Source organism: Xyrauchen texanus, chromosome 12, assembly GCF_025860055.1.
Source record: "Xyrauchen texanus isolate HMW12.3.18 chromosome 12, RBS_HiC_50CHRs, whole genome shotgun sequence".
In the NCBI taxonomy this organism is placed as follows: Eukaryota; Metazoa; Chordata; class Actinopteri; order Cypriniformes; family Catostomidae; genus Xyrauchen; species Xyrauchen texanus.
The window spans coordinates 9,703,401-9,725,700 of NC_068287.1; the positions used below are offsets into that span (position 1 = coordinate 9,703,401).

Sequence of the window (22,300 nt, forward strand, 5' to 3'; positions counted from 1 at the left end):
ATATCATGACTTTAAAATGCTTTTTTGTTGAACTGATCCAAAACAACTTAATAATTAAATAAATAAATATTGTGAGTTTGTCCTAGTTCACACACATTTAACGGTATAAAAAAACCTTTTACTCTACAAAAACTATTTTTATATAAAATGCAACACACTGTTTGTTTCTTACTTTGCGTATATTCTGTTTATAATATTTATGATAGTCAAATGAGCAAATTCATTCCTAAAACACGTACAGCATTTTTTAGCCGAATTTAAACAGTAAAATAATTGTGAAACACAAAAACTATAAGTCTAAAATAAAAATAAGTAAACATTCAAAAACATGTTATAAATTAAACGTCTTCTCACAAGGACTTTTATCAGACGTTTGCACCATTTTATTTACGCTGACGCGTGTCACCCGGCAGTGAAACTGTCTCTTATTCACAAGTGAAACACAGCAAAAGCAGGACACACAGTAATCCACTGTGAGAGATCAAACATGGGCAAAGGCGGCGGTACATTTGAGAGACTGTTGGGTATGTTGAACATTTCCATGTTTTCGGTGTTGATTCAGAGTGACAGGCCGCTGTTTGATGTGTGTGCTAATGCTAATGGTAGCGAAGCTCGAGTATCTATTGTCTCAACACACCGATGACATCTTTAACATCACACTCTTATTATTCATCTCGATTAAACCATGTGGTCTCATTATAGTCTTCAGCAGGTCGATTATGCTGATCAAATTAGTTAGATAGCAGCGCATATGAGCTAACGATACTCTCAGGCCTATTTCTCATGAACACTACATCTCTTATTAGTCCATTAAAACGAGCACATCCGTATGTGAAATGTGTTACTCTTTGCCAAAGATCACGATTGTCATAATGTTCTTGTCCAGTAACCTCAAACAACTGGACAATTCATGAACATTAATTGGTCAAAAGGTGTGTAAACCATTGATTGTATGTTTTTCATGGCTTACACCTTTTGGAATAGTGTATTTCAACAATATAACGTTTTATTTACACTTGGCTAATAAAAGAGCATACATTGTCCTATGTTGTCTTATGTAGCACCATGGTCCTGGATGAACGTTGTCTCGTTTACTGTACTAACTGTATATGGTTGAACGACAATAAAAACCACTTGAGTTGAGTTTGGTTTTTGTCCAATTGTGTTGAAACTCTTTAGCTGACGATTTGTTGTTAAGGAAGAAGCTTTTGATCTTGTAATCGAGTGTTGAGCATTATTGGAGAGAGACCGTTGTTTTGTTTTACGTAAGCTTATTTGCATTGAGGATCACCATATAACAATTCCACAACTTCCTGGTGCATGCGTCAGCTCCATTTCCAGCAGTTTCCGAAGATCTTTAGACCGTTTCGATTTGAAAAGATTTATTGAATTTTTGTGCATTTTACATGGATATTGGGATCACATGGATTATTGTGAAATGGGGGTATTCGTGAGAAGTGTTTTCTGAAGAAAGTTGATGATTTTGCTGGTGATATAATAAAGGAATTGTTGACACATGAAAATTCTGTCATCATATACCCACACTCATGTTGTTGCAAAACACATGTGGTGAATTTTTCCTTGGAACACAGGAGAATTCAGAGAAACCTTTATTCAACCTTTCCATAAAATTACAATTCATATTGACCATGCCTGTTAAGATGCAAAAAGGACAAAAACAATGTAGACCTACTATAAAATAAGTGAATACGTCTCATGCTATAGGCCTATACACTCACCTAAAGGATTATTAGGAACACCTGTTCAATTTCTCATTAATGCAATTATCTAATCAACCAATCACATGGCAGTTGCTTCAATGCATTTAGGGGTGTGGTCCTGATCAAGACAATCTCCTGAACTCCAAACTGAATGTCAGAATGGGAAAGAAAGGTGATTTAAGCAATTTTGAGCGTGGCATGGTTGTTGGTGCCAGACGGGCCGGTCTGAGTATTTCACAATCTGCTCAGTTACTGAGATTTTCACACACAAGCATTTCTAGGGTTTACAAAGAATGGTGTGAAAAGGGAAAAACATCCAGTATGTGGCAGTCCTGTGGGTGAAAATGCCTTGTTGATGCTAGAGGTCAGAGGAGAATGGGCCGACTGATTCAAGCTGATAGAAGAGCAACTTTGCCTGAAATAACCACTCGTTACAACCGAGGTATGCAGCAAAGCATTTGTGAAGCCACAACATGCACAACCTTGAGGCGGATGGGCTACAACAGCAGAAGACCCCACCGGTACCACTCATCTCCACTACAAATAGGAAAAAAGAGGCTACAATTTGCAAGAGCTCACCAAAATTGGACAGTTGAAAACTGGAAAAATGTTACCTGGTCTGATGAGTCTCGATTTCTGCTGAGACATTCAGATGGTAGAGTCAGAATTTGGCGTAAACAGAATGAGAACGTGGATCCATCATGCCTTGTTACCACTGTGCAGGCTGGTGGTGGTGGTGTAATGGTGTGGGGGATGTTTTCTTGGCACACTTTAGGCCCCTTAGTGCCAAGGTGCATGGCTTCGGCCCTCCAGGAACTGAGTTTGACACCCCTGCGATAGAGCATCTTTGGGATGTGGTGGAACGGGAGCTTCGTGCCCTGGATGTGCATCCCACAAATCTCCATCAACTGCAAGATGCTATCCTATCAATATGGGCCAACATTTCTAAAGATTGCTTTCAGCACCTTGTTGAATCAATGCCATGTAGAATTAAGGCAGTTCTGAAGGCGAAAGGGGGTCAAACACAGTATTAGTATGGTGTTCCTAATAATCCTTTAGGTGAGTGTATATATACTAATGTTCAAATTTTGAAGTCAGCTGATTTTGAAATTGATGTTTCCTTAGTCCACGAGGGAGCAATAAATACATAAACTATTCAGCACCATTATATTATTGCATAGAACATTCCTGTCCTGGTTGTTAAAAAAAGAGCATTTCATTTTCAACTAATGTGCATTAAAAAAACAAAACAAAAAAAAAAACTTTTAAATAAAAAGTCTAAAGTAAAAATCACATTTTTATAATTTCACATGTTATTAATAAGAAAAACAAGTGGTTAATGTTAGCTTTTTAGATATACCTGTGTTCAGAGATTTAACGCTAATACCAGTCTGATAAGCTTCTGAGTTTCTTGTACAGCTTCGCATAAAATCTTCCACTATAAAATAAGATACTTGACCATTGATTTGCATGACTCCAACAAGAACTGATTATCAATAGAGTAGAATTAAATTCAGATGCCATGATATCGTCTCTCATCCAACACCTCAAAGGCACGCATCCACAGTAGAGGTCGACCGATTAATCGGCTGATTTTTAGCATTTTTTACATAATCGGCATCGGCCAATATCCAAGCATATCAAGCCGATTATTAGGCAGGCGCATCTGTGGGCAGCCTAGTGTTGTTGTGGAACACGTGTTCGACGCACGCTGCCCCTAGAGCCATTTTCCAGCAGAGTGAACAGACCTCATCCAGTGCCTAAGGCAGTAAGGATTAAATTTGTATAACTTCTTTATATTTAATTAAAAACTTTTGAAATTTTACTGTCAACTTTGAGAAAAAACGCGACATGACGTTCGGCTACTTTGGATATTGATAGCGTAGTTGAAGTTGCATTATCACAGCAGAAGGGTTGCTATCATGTCACAATAAGCAAGCAAGAATTTTGCAATTACAGACAGTGAATCTGAGACTTTTATTTGTTCTGTTTGAGTGACAACCCTCTCAAATATAAGACACACAATGCAGAGAAATAAGTAATAAAAAAGATACCAACGCGCTATATGCTATTGAAGGACTGGCTTTGGTAAGCTCGGACGTTATCTTTTCTGCTGTCGGTACTGGAGAAATTAAGAAAATACATGTATTATTGCTATAAAGAGAAAGTTATTTTATCTCGCCAGCCATTTCTATGTATAATAATTCTATGAAACCATTTGTCTGTGATGCAATTTAGCTATTCGCAGTCAGAGAGAGAGCGAGAGAGAGAGAGAGAGAGAGAGAGATCGATCTCGCGCACAGCGAGCACAACAAGAGCCCAGCTAAATGAGTGACAGAACTAAACATTCAAACGTAGCCTGATTTAGATCTGTGATTTATTAGTCTGATTTTATTTTATATTTCGCCTTCCAAAGATTATAAAAAGAATATTTATACATAAGCCGCATTCTGTCTAGCACAACTTCCTTCCCTTCACAGTGGTGCACTGACATTCCTCCCTAAAACTCAAACTTAACGTCAGAATCAGCACGATCGGTGATTGTTGTAAAATGCAGTCTAGCTACTGTTGCTAAATTGCGGGACGCGTTTAATAATAAAAAGAGCGCAAGAGATACCGTTCCCAAGGCGGCACGCGCTCTGAAACACACCGCAAAGAGACAAGCAAAGTATAGGCTACTTTGGGTTTCATGTGCGCATCTAAACGATCAACTATACACAAAAATATGTCAAAACGACCGGCTTGGAGATTCACTTAAACACAGTTTATGTCTTAAATGGACGTAGTTATGGAAATAGTTGGGAGAAAATATGCTGCATCAGGAGCCTATTAGATCTGAACTCGGTCTTAAAGGGGAAGCTGTCTATTAAACATGTGACGATTGAGCCATTACTGCGAATCAAACATCAAAAGGCGAAGAGAAAATCACTTACAGCTCCTGAATTAATAACTTCTGCATTAATAAGCATTAATCTATCTATGATAGACTATGCAGTGTTATTTTACAATTGATTACTAGATTATTAGATTTCTTTTTAGACCACACCTGAACAGTAATGTTAGTAGACCTTCCTGAAATTAAATCACTGTGCCTATATAACGTTTATCTTTGTGTAATATATATATATATATATATATATATATATATATATTCTAACAAAAAGAACCGTTAAGAATACCATTAAAGTACCGGATCGATAAACAGTATCGGTAAGATAGTAATACCATTAAAACCTTAACGATACCCATCCCTAGTTATGCCTGTGCTTCTCTTGGATGCTCTGAATATTGGATTACGTGTCTGGATTGCCCCTTAATTAAAGCTGCATTTGGATCTCAACCTTCGTGTCTCGGAGCAGTTCAGTAACACCTGCTTTGTTTATTTAATATATTTGTTATACATTATTTATACAATATGTTTTTACATTATACATTTTTAATTTAAGTGTCAAGTGTTCAATAAATGTATTTGTTGAGAAATGTTGTCTATCTTAAGTAATTATTTGTGTTACATTTTATCTTACAAATAAAAGGTTCAAATAAGAGGTAACAAGCACATATCGGCCAAAATGAATCGGCTGCATTAATCGGCCATCGGCTGACCCGGATTTCAAAAGATCGGCATCGGCCTGAAAAAAACTATATCGGTCGACCTCTAATCTACAGTGCCCCCCAGTCGATTCAACTGTAACTGTGAGATCTGGTGAAAGATTCAGAGGGAATGTACAGTATTCAGCACTGCTGTATGAAACTGAGTTGTGGGGACAAATTACACCATTAAGTTTCGAAACAACATAAGGTTGAGGAAATGATGACAGAATTTTCACTTTAAGGAGAACTATTCCTTTAATCATTCATCTGGCTGAACTGTACATTTAATTATTTGATTATTGGAATCATATCAGTTGTGTATCAGTGAGGAGAAATATGTTGAAATGGAAGTTCTGTCAAAGCTGAACATGGCTTTTCCCCTTTTCCTGTGTTGTCATTAAATGGACCATTAGTTCTGATAACACTATAGATGATCTGACCAATGTTTTCATCCAATCCTCCACAGATAAAGCTACCAGTCAGCTGCTCCTGGAGACAGACTGGGAGTCCATTTTGCAGATTTGTGACCTCATTCGCCAAGGCGATACACAGTAAGAGCATATACTCTTCAATTTTTAACCTTATGATTTTGCACTTATAAGGTATTAGGCAAATTAATGTCAATCGAGGAGCAGGAATCATGTGTTTATGACAATATAACTATTGGCCAAACTTCCTTATTCCAGTTCTGTTATTTGACCCCCTCTAGGGCAAAATATGCAATCGCTGCCATCAAGAAGAAACTCAATGATAAAAATCCACACGTAGCACTGTATGCTCTTGAGGTAAGCATAGTTTATCTACATACAGTATAGTTATTTTACTTTATTCTACTTGCTACTGCACATAATTCAGCTCAACAGAAATTACCATAAAGATGCTCGGAAGGAGGGTTTTCAGAATACTAAAATTTCAGTAGTTGATACCAATATTTATGAAATTTCACAATTCTCAATACCAATTTTGAGCAAAAACCAAAATGCTAACGAACACACTCCTTAATTAAAAAAAAAGTAAATATTTTCAAATTAAATTAAAACAATGGCATGGCCCTTTAAAGCTGCACTATGTAACTTTGTGCTCTCTTGTGACATCTGTGGTTGAAACACTAAAACACTAAGGGTGAATTGCAATCGAAAGTGATCATCCCAATGCCCTACTCACTACGAATGACAGAGCTCTTGATGTGGGCACTCTGAAGGGAGCATGGCATCACAGTTTAAATGTAGCCTTCACTAAAAGTCTTGTGAAAGGGCCATTTGTGAAATAATTAACATTCTTTAGTTTGTTTGGAACAACCTATCGAGTGGAGTCCTCTTCCTAAAGTGCCCTTCAAGGGTACATTAATACCATTTGGAAACACCCTAAATATCAGTCATGTTTTGGCATTGCTCTTCCGGCGGTTGAAATCAAATCAAATAAAAACGATAAATCAAAGATCAGTAGATCAAAGATACATATTGGCTACATAAACTGTGCGTGACGCTTTTCGGATGTTTAACTGCCATATCAAGTTCTCACGTAACACAAAAATGCAAATGTTATCAAATGTAAAATAAAACTACCATATTTTCGAGGCACTTTGTTTCATCATTTGAAAGTTATCACGTTGTCATCATTTGAAAGGTTCTGTGATTTTCGGCTTAAATAAGCATCTTATTTACATAATTTATGCGTAAATAATGTCTGGCAATCTAACATGCTGCACATCAAATGCATATGCTTGCACATAGATCGAGAGAATTTTGCCTTTACAAGTACTTTATGCAGCCAGTTTAAATATTCTGAACTGTCATAATATTATTGTTTAAAATCTAGACCAGTGGTTCTCAACTGGTTTTGCTTCAAGAACCAGATTTTACTTTGGAAATCAAGTGTCGACCCACAATAATACAATGTAACCTGTAGTTAATGTGTTCTGGTCACATTTTCTTTTTTTGTTCATGGTTTTCCAGTAAAAGGACATGCATCAAGTGACATTATTTTTGTTGTTGATGTCAACAACAAAAGCAACATGAAGTTTTCTCTCCCCATTTTAACAATTTAAGAGAATATTTATTTATGAGCCCATTATTATCCTGTTTGTTTCCTAATTTCAAACATTATTCAAACAGAACATGCATATTACACAGGAGGAAAATAAACTCATTAATGATATATTGTAGTATTTATTAAAAAAAAAAAAATGGCTGAAGCACATTTTGAAACTTTAACTGCAACTGCCACTGTTGATATAAAATGAGGTCTAATAGATTCTACCTTTTTAGATTATTTCATATGAAACTATAACATTTTGTCAAAATATAACAGTTACGTTTACTCATGTAAAATCATTTAACAATTTTGTAAAGTGATGATGCATAATGAAAAAAGAATTGGCGGATAGCACAGTATTGCCCTTTTCCTCCTCAGTGCTGTTTGGCATGTCAGGGCTGTTTAAGAGGTTTGACTTGACTTCCTCCGTAATGCTTTTAACTAGAAAAGTCTCACTAAAAGTGAAATGGGTCACATCAGTATTGAGGTCTGTGCACTGGAATATTGAGGGAAGCCCGTTGTTGCACGCCGAGAAGAGCAGATCATTACCGTGAGCTGGTTCCGTTACATTCATACAAAAGCTTTAATCGTGCCGTGAAAATGTCGCAGTGCAGGTGAGAAGCCTTTATCTGATTGCGAGATTATCATTAAATCTGCCTCGGCAGTCTTAGATGGGCTATCACTTGGGCGGCCGCCGAAATATCTTCAATGGGAGAACCGTGGCATTGTTCTTTCCCTGCTGACAGCGACCCATTACGAATAGACCTGCGACCCACTTTTGGGTTGTGACCCACCAGTTGAGAAACACTGCACTAGACCACTGTCAAACACAACTCTTCACATAACCCACATAATGAAGTTTCATCACACTCGCAGTAAACATTCAGTCAGTGACCCAGTTACTGGGTCAGTTATACCTGCTCCGCGGCATAACTGGCTCCGATAGGTAGAGGTTCATCTGCGATGTTGATGAGCTGCTGATGTCACCGCCACCATGTTCCCCATCTTCATCCAACAACTCAGCATACATGGCATGCAAGGAGCCAGCTCGTGGTACTTTCTGTGGGGGCTAGGAGCCGCTCGCTGCCAGACTTGCCTCACCATTCTGCTGCTGCAGTCCAGTGACCAGGACATCAGAAAGCAGCCCACGTACCTGGGCCTTGAGTGCGTCAGGGAAATATCAGTCTTAATACCTTTTTATTAACAAAAAACAAAACCTTAATGAATTTATTTATTTAAAAAAAATCAGAATCAGAAATACTTTATTGATCCCTGATGGGTGAAGCCATTTTAGCTGCACGTAGATAAATAGTCTCACAAGTTTTGCATCATTTATTGGCTTTTCTGATTGGCCTTTAAAGAGACCACCGATCAAACTATTTAACAATTTAAAGATTATTGGCCGATAATGATCGGCGGTCGATCGATTGGAGCACCCTTAATTAATAGAATACAGTAAGCATATCAGGGCTCAATACTAAGGATTTTTTCTACTGGCCCAGTTGTGCCAGTGCTTCAGATTTTTATCAGCCCAACCAAAACCTGCCCTGGTCACAACACAAAATCACGTTTGTAATTTACAAATCTGATTTATGCCTTTATGATTTATTAGTGCTTTACAGTTATTATTAATAATTCATTATTTCATCACATTTACCTCAGCCGTCCTGCCATTTACACACATACGTTTTGAAGCTAAGAGTTCTGTGGAGAAATTATGGGGTTTCAGCCACCTGTCAGAAGTCATTCTGTCAACTTTTAGGCCCTGTGTAGTGTTTTCACAACCAAAGATTTAGTCACTGAGTGAAAGATTTGATTATTGGCTGAATGTAATAAACTTAAAAATCTCTGAGAGGGGAGACCTTGCTACTAAATCAGTGCTGACGTGATATATATATATATATATATATATATATATATATATATATTAGTAGGTATACTTTTGGCTGGATGATATGGCCAAAAATATTATATTACTTAAATATGACTATTTCAATAGTCATATTTATCATGATATATATTCACATATGCACATTGTTTTGAATTTCCAAAAAAATCCTACACAGTCAAAATACTCTATACAAAATTGCATTGGGGGCTTATGCGGCGCCTCAGAACGGGACAGGGCAGAAATGAAACATGTTCGATACTATAGAAAAATATTAAAGAATACAATATTAAAGAAAGATCAGATCTGGTGTACACAGAACTGTTGTTTTGTCACGTTGCTCACTAGAGACGATGAGAGGCTGCAAACGTCATCATGATGTCTTGAACATTGGCCGCTGTGACTGACATAGCCTAATCGTTAGCAAGTTCATACAGTCTGACAAAATCATACTGCTTGCGTTTTTAGTGACACGCACCTGATCATCTAGATGTAGAACACAGGCTATAGAAAATTACTCAAAAGCTTATCATCGATATCGTGGACTTCGTGGATAAATATCGATAATGTTTTATCGCCCAGCCCGAAGTAAACATTAGGCCTAATCTGTGAATTAAGATTGTGGATATAAACATGAAATTAGAGAACCCAAACAAGATCAACACTGACTGATACACAAAGCACAAAGAAAATACCTGTACAGTCCAGAAATGAGGCATGCAACAGGAGTTTGGATGATGTTTTAAATAGCTATCTTCTCCCTGCAGCTGAACAGCTCTGATAATAGTGATTTAGCTTTTTTTCATATCAAATTCCATTATCATTTAATTGATGTTTACATTTTGATATATTACCTAATTAAATATATATTTATATTTTGGAACCTGAGCTCATGATTATCCTAACTAAGGTTAAGATTCATTCCACACCTCATCTCTAAAGGCAATGATTTTCGTTCTTTTTTTTTTTTTTTTTTACTGTGCGAACAATTGTAGCGTTCTTTCCCTTTGAGAGAGCGCATGCACGTTATACAGTGTTAAACAGAGAAACTCCCTGCACGAAGAGAGCTGATGAGAGAGATGCACGGAGAGACAGAAATTTACAGTCCAATAGAAAGAAACTGAGTCATTGTCTTCCTGTGGGTGTGATAATTTTCACCAACATGTTAAAACTAAACAAATTGGGAATTTCACGCACTGTGAACATGGGATGTGCGTGGATATTTACAATGTTGCGCAAGACGTGCAATCCGAATTCATGAAGTTGTTTTTTTTGTTCCCTGCTATTTTCTACACATTGTTAATTGAGGCTGCTAAAGCATTCGGAAAAGAGCAAGGACAGTTCTAGGAGAGTGCGCTCAGTGTCTGCACGTTCTTGTGTGCTAGCGCGTCCAATATATAATGCGCTCGTGTGTCTTTGCAAGCTAAATATAATCGCGCTCGCTCATCTCGGAGTACTCTGTTAGAAGACTTTGTAATTTTTGTTCTCTCACACTTGTTTTCTGCTTGAACTAATGTTATAAATTTATCACTGGCCCGATCGGGCAAGAGACCGTTCTTGCAACTGGCCTGAATCTCTTTCACACTAGCCCCGGGCCACCGGGCAGTCGTTATTGTCGAGCCCAGGGCATATTGCTTCACTTACAGACTAAAAGCTTTTTTTTTGTACAGCAGAGTTAAATTAACAGATGTGGCTTATTTGTCATGTTTTTCCATGAAACATTACAAACATGATGACTTAAAGCAGGTGCTCCTGATTAAAACCAGGCCAAATACTGCATGATACATAGATCCTGAGGTAATCTTCATGAAGTACTCTTTGACATTTTGAGCGGATGAAGGGAAGTCGGGCGGCTGCTCCCAGGTCCCAGTGACTGCCATGTGCAATCTCTGTCAGCTCAACTTTTAAAGAGATGCGACTCATCTGATCAGTTTTTTCTCTCTCAACAAAACAACTTTGACCAGGTGCGACTTGTATTCAGGTGTTTTATTTCTCTAAAATACGATACTCGTATATGCGTTACTTCACGAAGTACACAAAAACTGCAATTCTGTACGTTGGACATTCACATATTTATTAGTCAATCATAATCGTCTTCAACAGTCTACACTTATGGCTTTTGAAAATAAGCAATACAAATATTTACAGCTTATAGACTAGCCAACAAGACTCGCTGTCCAACTTAAAAAAAAAAAAAAATTATAAAGAAACAGCCAGAAACCAACTATTTGTCTGCTTTTCCCAAAGATGACTAATTATCACAGTAAGCCTGCATACCAATGTGTATGTCGCAGTTGGCTCGATATTCAAACCACTGTTGGCATTGGCATGACCGATTACAGCTCTCGAGTACAGTCTTGAGTGTATACTTGGTTCTGTAGATACTGTAGAAAGATTGGTATTGTTATTTTTTTGGCAATATCGACTTGTGATTTTTGTATATAAATATATATATATATATATATATATATATATATATATATATATATATATATATATATATATATATATAATGGCGCATACACATAACTTTACATTGAATATAATGGATAATACATAGTGTCTGAAAAATAAGGCACATACCTGGATTTTGCCCTGATCTGTCAAGGTCATATGTGTATCAACAGGTTCTGGAGTCAGTGGTGAAGAACTGTGGCCAGACAATTCATGATGAAGTGGCTTGTAAGCAGACAATGGAAGAGCTGAAAGAGCTGTTCAAGGTAATGCTTGCCAAACTCAACGTGTCTATCCACTGATAATCTGTAAAACCCACAAAAAAAAGTTCTGTCGTCATCCAAACACACATGACTTTCTTCTATGGGATGTTTAAATAATTTTCGAGGTTCAATACAAGTTAAGCTCAATTGACAGCATTTGTGGCATAATGTTGATTACCTCATCCCTTCTTTTCTTTGGAAATGGTGAATGGGGCCAATTTTAGGAGGGTTTTAAGGCAGAAAAGTGAAGCCTCTAGTTTTATAAAAGACATGCATCAATACTCAGGATTTTCATTTTTGGGTCAACTTGCCCAAGTAGACTGTTACCTAACAGTTTGGCCCTGCCTTCTATGTTATGATCTTCCTCTTTGCCTTCCAAGTGAGTCAGACTCGATGACTCATGCTGCACTTTACTTCCTGATTTAGTCATCACGTCACATGCTCTCCCAGTTCATGTGGCTGCTGAGGGGAGTTCCTGCAATTTCATATTGGAAACAACGCACACTGTACTGTATTTTTATGCTGTGTTTTCTGTGAAATTGATTTAAAGGGGTCATGACATGAGAAACCAAATTTGCCTTGATCTTTTGGTATATAAGAGGTCTTTGTATCATTAAAACGTCCTGCAAGTTTAATATTTTAAGACGTCCTCCCCATTCTAAACGAATCATTTATTTAATCAAGCTCAAAATACAGCTCGTTCTGGATTCATGGTTAGAAGTGACGTGTCGGTTAGAAGTGACGTAACAGCGTTTGCATATGACCGCCTCCAGCACAAGATAACTACACTTTAAGCGCAAGACAACTACGCTCATTTCAGTATCGCCGTCGCCTCACAAGTGTTCAGTCGATGGACAGCGAGCTCTGACAGAGACTACTTGTGCACAGGAAAATTACGATGCCACACAGATGTGCTGTTCCTGGCTGTGGTCAAACAAAACCTCTGAATAAGCTGCGAAAGATCCAGGCGTCAGGGAAAAATGGATGCAGTTTATTTTTTGCGGACGTCCCAGTCACGGCAGTGTTAACTTAAGCGTTTGTTCTGTACATTTTAAGGATGACTGTTTTGAGAACAAATCTCAATATGATGCTGGCTTTGCCAGAAAACTGTTGCTCAAAGATAAGTCCGTGCCGACTATTCTGGGAACAACGACGACGCTAAACTGTAAGTAATCTATTTTAAACTTTAAACTACTTTTTAAAGCGCAATTTCATTCATTATGAATAATCACAGTGTTTTTACTTAGTTTACTTGCATATTGTTCTGGCTGGGAGCGTCAATAATTGATACATAGGCACTGACGTTAGCCAATCATAACAGTGGGCGTTAACACTGAAGTCTTAAATGGAAAACGCCCCAAAACAGACTGTTTGAATCAGAGGATGAGAAACAGGGTGGGAAAAGGTCATAAATCACTAGATTTTAAAAGTTTTTCTTAAAAAAAAAATATATTAATACTATAATTGCACCTAAGGGAACATAATAATACAATAAAAAAAACCATGTCATGACCCCTTTAAAGTGAACTAATATAAGCTGTAATATAAAATGTTTGGAGCCTGGAAATACTGGATGATATTTTGTTATTCTCATGTACTTTGTGAACTGGTTAGGTGACTTCTGAGTTTGAGTAAATGTGTTGCTTCTGTCCTTAGAAACAACCTGAACCGAATGTGAAGAACAAGATTCTTTATCTGATCCAGGCATGGTCCCATGCCTTCCGCAACGAGCCCAAGTACAAAGTCATCCAGGACACCTATCAGATCATGAAGGTGGAAGGTGAGGCTTCATGCAGATTCGTGAACATAAATATTTTTCTAAAGGGGAAAATAAAGTGTCTGGAATTCATAAATTTTTAATGTGAGTGGACAAGTTCCAGCCCAAGTTAAAAAGTTGATGGGTTTGTTCTATATAAAAATGTATTCTTTGAAATTGGTCAGATATTTTGCCTTCTAAGTGAGTTTAATTCATGCATTGATTGATAGTTAATCTTATTAATTATATGATGTGTTATGCACAGCTGCAACTGATATATAAACTCTATATAAAATAGATATTTTGCCTGTATTACATCCCATTTGTTTAGATACAGTGCATTCAGACAAATGTTATGTTGCTGCCTTATGCTAAAAGGCAAAAAAAAAAAAATAAATCAATCAATACTCCATACCCCATAATGACAAAGCTAAAACCAGATTTTTGATAACTTGAAAATTTATTAAATAGAGAAAAACTGAAATATAACATTGAAGTATTCAGACACTTAACTCAGTACTTAGTTGAAGCATCTTTGGCAGTGATTACAGCCTCAAGTATTTTTGGGTATAATGCGACAAGCTTTGTACACCTGGATTTGGGGATTTTATGCCATTCTTCTCTGCAGAGCCTTTCAAGCTCTGTCAGGTTGGATGGGGACTGTCGGTGGACAGATATTTTTAGGTCCATCCAGAGATTTTCGATTGGGTTCAAGTCCGGGCTCTGGCTGGGCCACTCAAGAACATTCACAAAGTTGTCCCTAAGCCACTTGTGTTGTCTTGGCTGTGTGCTTGGGGGTCATTGTCCTGTTTGAAGGTGAACCTTCAGCCCAGTCTGAGGTCCTGATCGCTCTAGACCAGGTTTTCATCAAGTATATCTCTGTATTTTTCTGCATTCAGCTTTGCGTCAACCCTGACCAGTCCCCCAGTCCCTGCCCCAGATGTTACCACCACCATGCTTTACCGTTGGGCCAAACAGTTCAATCTTCATTTCATCAGAGCAGAAAATCTTGTTTCTCACAGTCTGAGAGTCCTTTAGGTCTTTCACTGAGTAGAGACTTCCGTCTGGCCACTCTGCCATAAAGCCCAGATCAGTGTATTGTTGCAGTGATGGTTTTCCTTCTGCAAGTTTCTCCACACATGATCTCTGGAGCTCTACCAGAGTGACCATCGGGTTCTTGGTCCTCTCTCTTAAGGCCCTTCTCTCCTGATTGCTCAGTTTGGCCGGGCAGCCAGCTCTAGGAAAAGTCCTGGTTGTTCCAAACTACCATTTAAGAATTATGGAGGACACTGTGCTCTTGGGAATCTTCAATGCAGCTGAATTTTTTTTGTGGCTTTCCCCAGATCTGTGCCTCGACACAATCCTGTCTCTGAGCTCTGCAGGCAGTTCCTTTGACATCATGGCTTGGTTTTTGCTCTGATATACATTTTCAGCTGAGACCTTATATAGACAGGTGTTTGCCTAATCAAAGTGTAGAAACATCTCAAAGATGATCCAGATAAATGGGATGCACCTGAGCTAAATTTCAAGTGTCATTTTAGCATAAGGCGGCAACATGACAAAATGTCCCTGAACAAAATGTGCTGAATGCACTGTATACAAAAGCTATGGCCAGTTTTGAAGCCCCTCAGTATCGTTACTGATTTGACCTAAGGAACGCCACTGCAACCAACAATATAGCATTATCCAGTGATGTCAGGACTTCACAGTAATCTCAGTTGCCAAAACAAGTGACTGCAAACACCTTTTAATGAGAAACAATCTGTTCTGCTCCCTCAGGTCACGTCTTCCCAGAATTCAAGGAGAGCGATGCCATGTTTGCAGCAGAGAGGGTGAGAATATCTATTTAAAAAGGCAATGAGTTGTGCAGACGTTGATGTTTGGGTTGTCATCTGCTTGTTTTTTGCCTCTCTTCCAGGCCCCTGAATGGGTTGATGCTGAGGAATGCCACAGATGTAGGGTTCTGTTTGGAGTAATGACCCGCAAGGTATATATCAGTCCTTGCATAATCTGCCATGCTGATTTTATATTTTTCATGAGTAGTGTGTAACTGCTGGTGGCTCTTCATTCAGCATCACTGCAGGGCTTGTGGGCAGATTTTCTGTGGAAAGTGCTCTTCTAAGTACTCTACCATTCCTAAATTTGGCATTGAGAAGGAGGTGCGTGTGTGTGAGCCATGCTTCGAGCTTCTCAACCAGTGAGTATACACGAAGATGAAAATTCTTCTCTGTGGTTATTTTTCTGTATTTGCCTGTAATGAATCGCAATTGCAACATGATCTCTTTTGAAAATGTAAAGGTTCTTTATGTCCCTTGCTTCAGTTTACCCATTATACATGTGTTTTTGATTCTGGTTTGATTAGTTTTTTTTGTCACTTGTAAGGAATGTTCCGGGTTCAAAACAATTTCAGATCAAGCCTTGGCATTTGTTGCAAATGTTGATTACCTCAAAAATGTTGAAAGACTTCAAAGGTTATAAAAAATACAAATAAATATATATATATATATATATATATATATATATATATATATATATATATATATATCTCTTTTTTACATTAAGGCACTTAGAATGGAAGTGAATGGGGGCCAGTACATAAATATAAAATTAAAAGTAGGGCCCTTTTTAATTTTTTTTATGTTTTTCCAAATTCTGTGTTTCCTGTTTTTATTTTAATTACATTTTATAATTTACTGCCTAATCAGATATCAGATGATCATGTAATTGTCAAATGAAAACAGAACAATTACTTTTCAAAATACTATTGCACCATTTATTATTAAATGAATGAATGGCATCTATACTGTATCTCACAGCACAATCCAAAACCCAAAATTTGAGTTTATTTTTATTATTATTATGATGGTCAAAAACAGTGCTGCACAGTAGAGCATCACAGTATGTATGAAAGCAATGATGAAATTCTTGCTTGAGATATTGCTAAAATATAATGCATTTATTATAGATGTATCATTATAATGATTATTACTACTACTACGACTACTAATTTGAATATTACATTTTACTATACAGACAAAATATGTCACATTTTTTCCGGATAACATCATTTCCAGAAAACAGATGTTGCCAGATGTTTTTGACATCTTCTCACCTCTGGTAAACAGGATAATGTGTTTTATTAAATTGCAAAAGGCTATTATATAAAAAAAATAGTCTGCATGTGCTATGTGCTTCACAGTGAATTAAGGGCTCTGCTCTTTGTCATAAATACACACACACACACACACACACACACACACACACACAGAGTTGACTTTATGTTAATGATGAGTTTAGTTTATAATTATCAGTGGCTTCTCACATTCACTTAATAATTCTCAGCCTTTTGTGGTTTAATCACACTAGGGCATATTACAATTTTAATTTGATTAGTTGTGCATTTATGCATTAATTTCATCTCATATTTCAATTTTCTTTGTTGTCTGGATTGTGCGATTCTGTCCGTGTTTTCCACAATACAGAAATAATAGGGTCCTACAAAACTATAAAATTATTAAAATGCTAGTACTGCCAATCGATTAAAATATATAATCGCGATTAATTGCATTATTTTCATAGTTAATCGCAATTAATCCCATGCTTTTTTCATAGTTGATTGCTATCAATCATTGATTTTAAAAGTGCTGAAATTTGACTCTGTATAAATTTTCCTGTCAATGTATTTATTTCCTTTTTATAGGAAAGAAAACAAAACCATATGTAACAATAATAGCTTATTAACTTTTTCCAAACAAAGTCTTCCAGTGTATAAAGATAGAAATGCACTAAAATGGCACCAATTCAAGTAACATTAAACGTTTCCCAAAATATAAGTGGGAGGTTGACTAATTAAAAGAGCTAGTCCCCATTGGTTGTGGCTTCATTGCTATGGGCAATGACAGTTTAAACATTTTAATGAATTGCATGCGGTAACGCATTAATTTCAATAGCTCTATAAAATACAAAAGTATGAAAAAGTATAGTTTTGAAAGTATCCACATGAAATAAATATTATACATGTTTACTTCATTTTAGTGTGATTAAAATAATTTTATACAATTTTACACAGATAAGATTTGATAAGTTAATTGCACAAAAATCACGTATTTTAACAATTATGGACTGGCCCCATTCACTTCCATTGTAAGTACCTTTCTTTAACCATGGACGAGCCTGATTTTTTTTTTGTGGTAATCAACATAATGTCAAAAATGCTGGTGATTAAGTTTAATTTATATTGAATCTGGAACATTCCTTAAAAGAAAAACTATATTTCTGTAATTATTTACTCAACCTTATGCCTTTTCAAAGCAGTGTGATTTGTCTTTCTTCCATGGAACACAAAAGGTTAATGTAATTGGATAATTGCTTGAGCGGTGTGATTTGTGTAAAAGAGAGCACGTCCATGAGTTTATGTAGTGCATGTGAGTTTCTGGTAGGTATGGGGTAGGGGAGTCTCACTGAGGCTAGGGGTAAAAACTGTTGAATGTTGAAAGAATATAATGGAATATAAATGGAACTATCCCTATAAGTTTTTACTCTATATCAGTGTATTCTCTTCCTTGAGTTGTCCCTTGGGTTTCAGTTGTTTATAATCCTGCTGTCCTCTAGAGATTTACCAGGTTGTGTGTGTCTTTTAACCCCTCCTCCTCAACAGCCAACCCTCACTCTCTCCCCCTCCTAGGAAAGCTGAAGGGAAGAGTGCCAGTGCTGGGCAGTCTGAGCTCCCCCCTGAGTACCTGACCAGTCCACTGTCCCAGCAGTCTCAGGTAGTGCCCACCGAATCAGTAAGTAGTTGCATTTCATAGAGAGCTCACACTCATGGGCATCACAATTATGAAGCATAACACCAAATTAATTGACAAGCAATTTATCTGAATTCGTGCACCAGTATATTTGGAACTAAAATGCCAAGCAATTTTGAGGCTCATGAGTAAGGGCACATACTACATTCTAATTTGTGTGCTAACTGTAAATCACACCTAAATCAGTAATCAATGCAGTATTTAAAGGGTAGTTTGGAATTATTGTGCCATTTGCGTCACCAGGTGGAATTTCTAAAATTATAACTAGCTATTTTCGGAATGTAATATTTGAGTCCTAACATAAACATGATGCTTTTAATATTTCTTCAGTAGTATAGATGTATACTCTGCATAATATTCAATTTTCTTTATGCATGGAATACCCAGTTGATCTAATACAAAATGTGCCATATACAAACAGAACACACTGTGCAGAATACTGTATTCCACAATGCGATGCGCTTGACTTTATCTTCCGTTATGAGGTCTGAGTTTAAGCCCAAACCCGGGCCATACCTAAGACCATGTGACCCTACCGTTACTGTCAAATTTGGGTTACCGGTACGGTCAAAATATTTTTGAGCCCAAAAACACATTTAGTGCGATTAGCTCCTAATATTTGGTGTATCAGTGTATGCATATGTATATTTCATTATGTTTATAGTAAAAAACTGTTTCACTTAATACTTGTTTAAAGAATGGTAAGCATACTGTCTAAGAAACAAGCTAGTATTCCATTCCGAACATAGCTACTTTCCAAATGGGTTTCTTAAACACTCCCTCTGTCCACCATTGTTTGGCAAAACAAGTAGTCTTGCCCCAAATTGTCATTTGTTGAGCCAATGTTGTTATGTCATGGCCAGTTGGTGTTGCTAGTGGCACAGAAATTACAAGATTGTTTTGTGTGTTTTAAAAAGAATAAAGAAACAAATGTTGGCACTGTCTGAATTGGTTGAAGTCAGTGATTGGACATCTTACTAGAGTTGCACCGATACCAATTTGTAAAGACTGATACAAGTACCTAGTTTTAGGTATCAGCTGATGTACTAGTGATGCACCGAAATTCTTGACACTGCTGCAAAAACTGAAATTATTAATTTAAATTACACTTTATTCTCTGTAATTGAACAAATTTGAAATGTTATCATCAGGGATGAAACCAATTTTCTATAACTACACATTTCATTATAAAATGGAGTAGAAAGAAAATAATTACATAAAAAATGTGTAGCCTAGTAAGAAAACTACTCTACTAGATAATACAGCATCAAAATGAAGAATAGTTCCAGTAAAAATGAAGCCAGTTGTGTTCACTTTAGATGTGATGGGATATCACATTACACATTTAATTTAAATATGATTGTAATTTGTAATGTAATATTTTTATTGTCATTGTTAATATTAGTTATAGTAAAAATTCTATGTTAATATTACAAAATAATACAAATTCAGTCGTAATTTATTTTTTGGCAGCTGAACACAAGGAATAACCTTGTGCGTGTTTTGAGTATGTGTCAACAAAAGAGCGGCACTTATTCACTTAAGCTTGCTGCGCGTGCAGTAAACGTATACTTTGCGATTCACAAAGCTATTGTGTGGCATCAAGAGACTTTGAATATAATGCACGAGTCATATGGAGTACTGTAATGCTGCTTTTATGCTTCTTTAATGACATATTGTAGCTTGAAAGTATCATCCATGACACACAATATCGGAGCACTGGAAAACACTTCATTAAAGTGTCATGAAATGGATGGAAGCATTCCTTCTCGCGAATAATGTGGAGAAACACTCAAAACTGAATGATGTATTGGTGTACTCCATTACCAATCACAACTGAGTTTACGCATTTACCTTGTATTTTATGATGTTGCTTCAATTTCTGTTTTTAAACTGGAAGAACGAAATGGCTCAAAGTTTAGAACTGCCATGCATGTTAATGTACTCCTACTTGGAAATATTAAATAACACAGATACCAAATACAAGTATTTACCTAGTAGTATCGGTGCATCGCTACTTATTATTATAATAGCTATTCATTATTCAAATTCAACCCGTATATTTCTGATGTTTTAATTTGTTTTTGTAGTTTTTTTTTTAAAGAGAAAATTGTTTCGCTTTGTATATTGGCCATTGTATTTGGTTATAGGAAATAAGTACATTATCTCACAAAAGTGAGTACACCCCTCACATTTGTAAATATTTGATTATACCTTTTCATGTGACAACTCTGAAGAAATGACACTTTGCTACAATGTAAAGTAGTGAGTGTACAGCTTGTATAACAGTGTAAATTTGCTGTCCCATCAAAATAACTCAACACACAGCCATTAATGTCTAAATCTCTGGCAACAAAAGTGAGTACACCCCTAAGTGAAAATGTCCAAATTGGGCCAAAAGTGTCAATATTTTGTGTGGCCACCATTATTTTCCAGCACTGCTTTAACCCTCTTGGGCATGGAGTTCACCAGAGCTTCACAAGTTGCCACTGGAGTCCTCTTCCACTCCTCCATGACGACATCACGGAGCTGGTGGATGAGACCTTGTGCTCCTCCACCTTCCGTTTGAGGATACCCCACAGATGCTCAATAGGGTGTAGGTCTGAAGACATGCTTGGCCAGTCAATCACCCTCAGCTTCTTTAGCAAGGCAGTGGGCGTCATGGAGGTGTGTTTGGGGTCGTTAACATACTGGAATACTGCCCTGTGGCCCAGTCTCCGAAGGGAGTGGATCATGCTCCGCTTCAGTATGTCACAGTACATGTTGGCATTCATGGTTCCCTCAATGAACTGTAGCTCCCTAGTGCCGGAAGCACTCAAGCAGCCCCAGACCACTATACTCCCACCACCATGCTTGACTGTAAGCAAGACACACTGGTCTTTGTACTCCTCGCCTGGTTTCTGCCACACGCTTGACACCATCTGAACCAAATAAGTTTATCTTGGTCTCATCAGACCACAGGACATCAGGACAGGGTTCCAGTAATCCATGTCCTTAGTGTGATTTTCTTCAGCAAACTGTTTGCAGGCTTTCTTGTGCATCATCTTTAGAAGAGGCTTCCTTCTGGGAAGACCAATTTGATGCAGTGTGCAGCGTATGGTCTTAGCACTGACAGGCTGACCCCCCCACCCCTTCAACCTCTGCAGCAATGCTGGCAGCACTCATACGTCTATTTCCCAAAGACAACCTCTGAATATGACGCTGAGCACGTGCACTCATCTTCTTTGGTCGACCATGGCGAGGCCTGTTTTGAGTGGAACCTGTCCTGTTAAACCGCCGTATGGTCTTGGCCACTGTGCTGCAGCTCAGTGTCAGGGTCTTGGCAATCTTCTTATAGCCTAGGCCATCTTTATGTAGAGCAAAAAATTAACAACTTTTTTTCAGATCCTCAGAGATTTCTTTGCGATGAGGTGCCATGTTGAACTTCCTGTGACAAGTGAGAGTGATGACACCAAATTTAACAGATCTGCTCCCCATTCACACCTGAGACCTTGTAACACTAACGAGTCACATGACAACGGGGAGGGAAAATGGCTAATTGTGCCCAATTTGGACATTTTCACTTAGGGGTGTACTCACTTTTGTTGCCAGCGGTTTAGACATTAATGGCTGTGTGTTGAGTTATTTTGAGGGGACAGCAAATTTACACCGTTATACAAGCTGTACACCCACTACTTTACATTGTAGCAAAGTGTCATTTCTTCAGTGTTGTCACATGAAAAGGTATAATCAAATATTTACAAAAATGTTTGGGGTGTACTCACTTTTGTGAGATACTGTATATAATT

General features: G+C 37.4%; 1 protein-coding gene across 4 annotated transcripts in view; it reads left to right on the forward strand.

Annotated features, from left to right (window-relative positions):
* The first annotated feature begins 384 nt into the window (after positions 1-384).
* LOC127653403 (hepatocyte growth factor-regulated tyrosine kinase substrate-like) overlaps positions 385-22,300 on the forward strand; it is a 35,358-nt gene continuing 13,442 nt past the window's right edge. For 2 of the 4 annotated variants that reach the window (XM_052140078.1, XM_052140079.1), the window contains exons 1-9: positions 385-524; positions 5,779-5,863; positions 6,022-6,097; positions 11,862-11,954; positions 13,608-13,731; positions 15,487-15,539; positions 15,626-15,694; positions 15,780-15,904; positions 18,392-18,494. In XM_052140078.1, the coding sequence (XP_051996038.1) occupies positions 488-524; positions 5,779-5,863; positions 6,022-6,097; positions 11,862-11,954; positions 13,608-13,731; positions 15,487-15,539; positions 15,626-15,694; positions 15,780-15,904; positions 18,392-18,494 (765 nt within the window). In that variant the 5' untranslated portion in view covers positions 385-487. The remainder of the gene's footprint in view (positions 525-5,778; positions 5,864-6,021; positions 6,098-11,861; positions 11,955-13,607; positions 13,732-15,486; positions 15,540-15,625; positions 15,695-15,779; positions 15,905-18,391; positions 18,495-22,300) is intronic. The other 2 variants (XM_052140080.1, XM_052140082.1) reach the window with 1 other exon arrangement.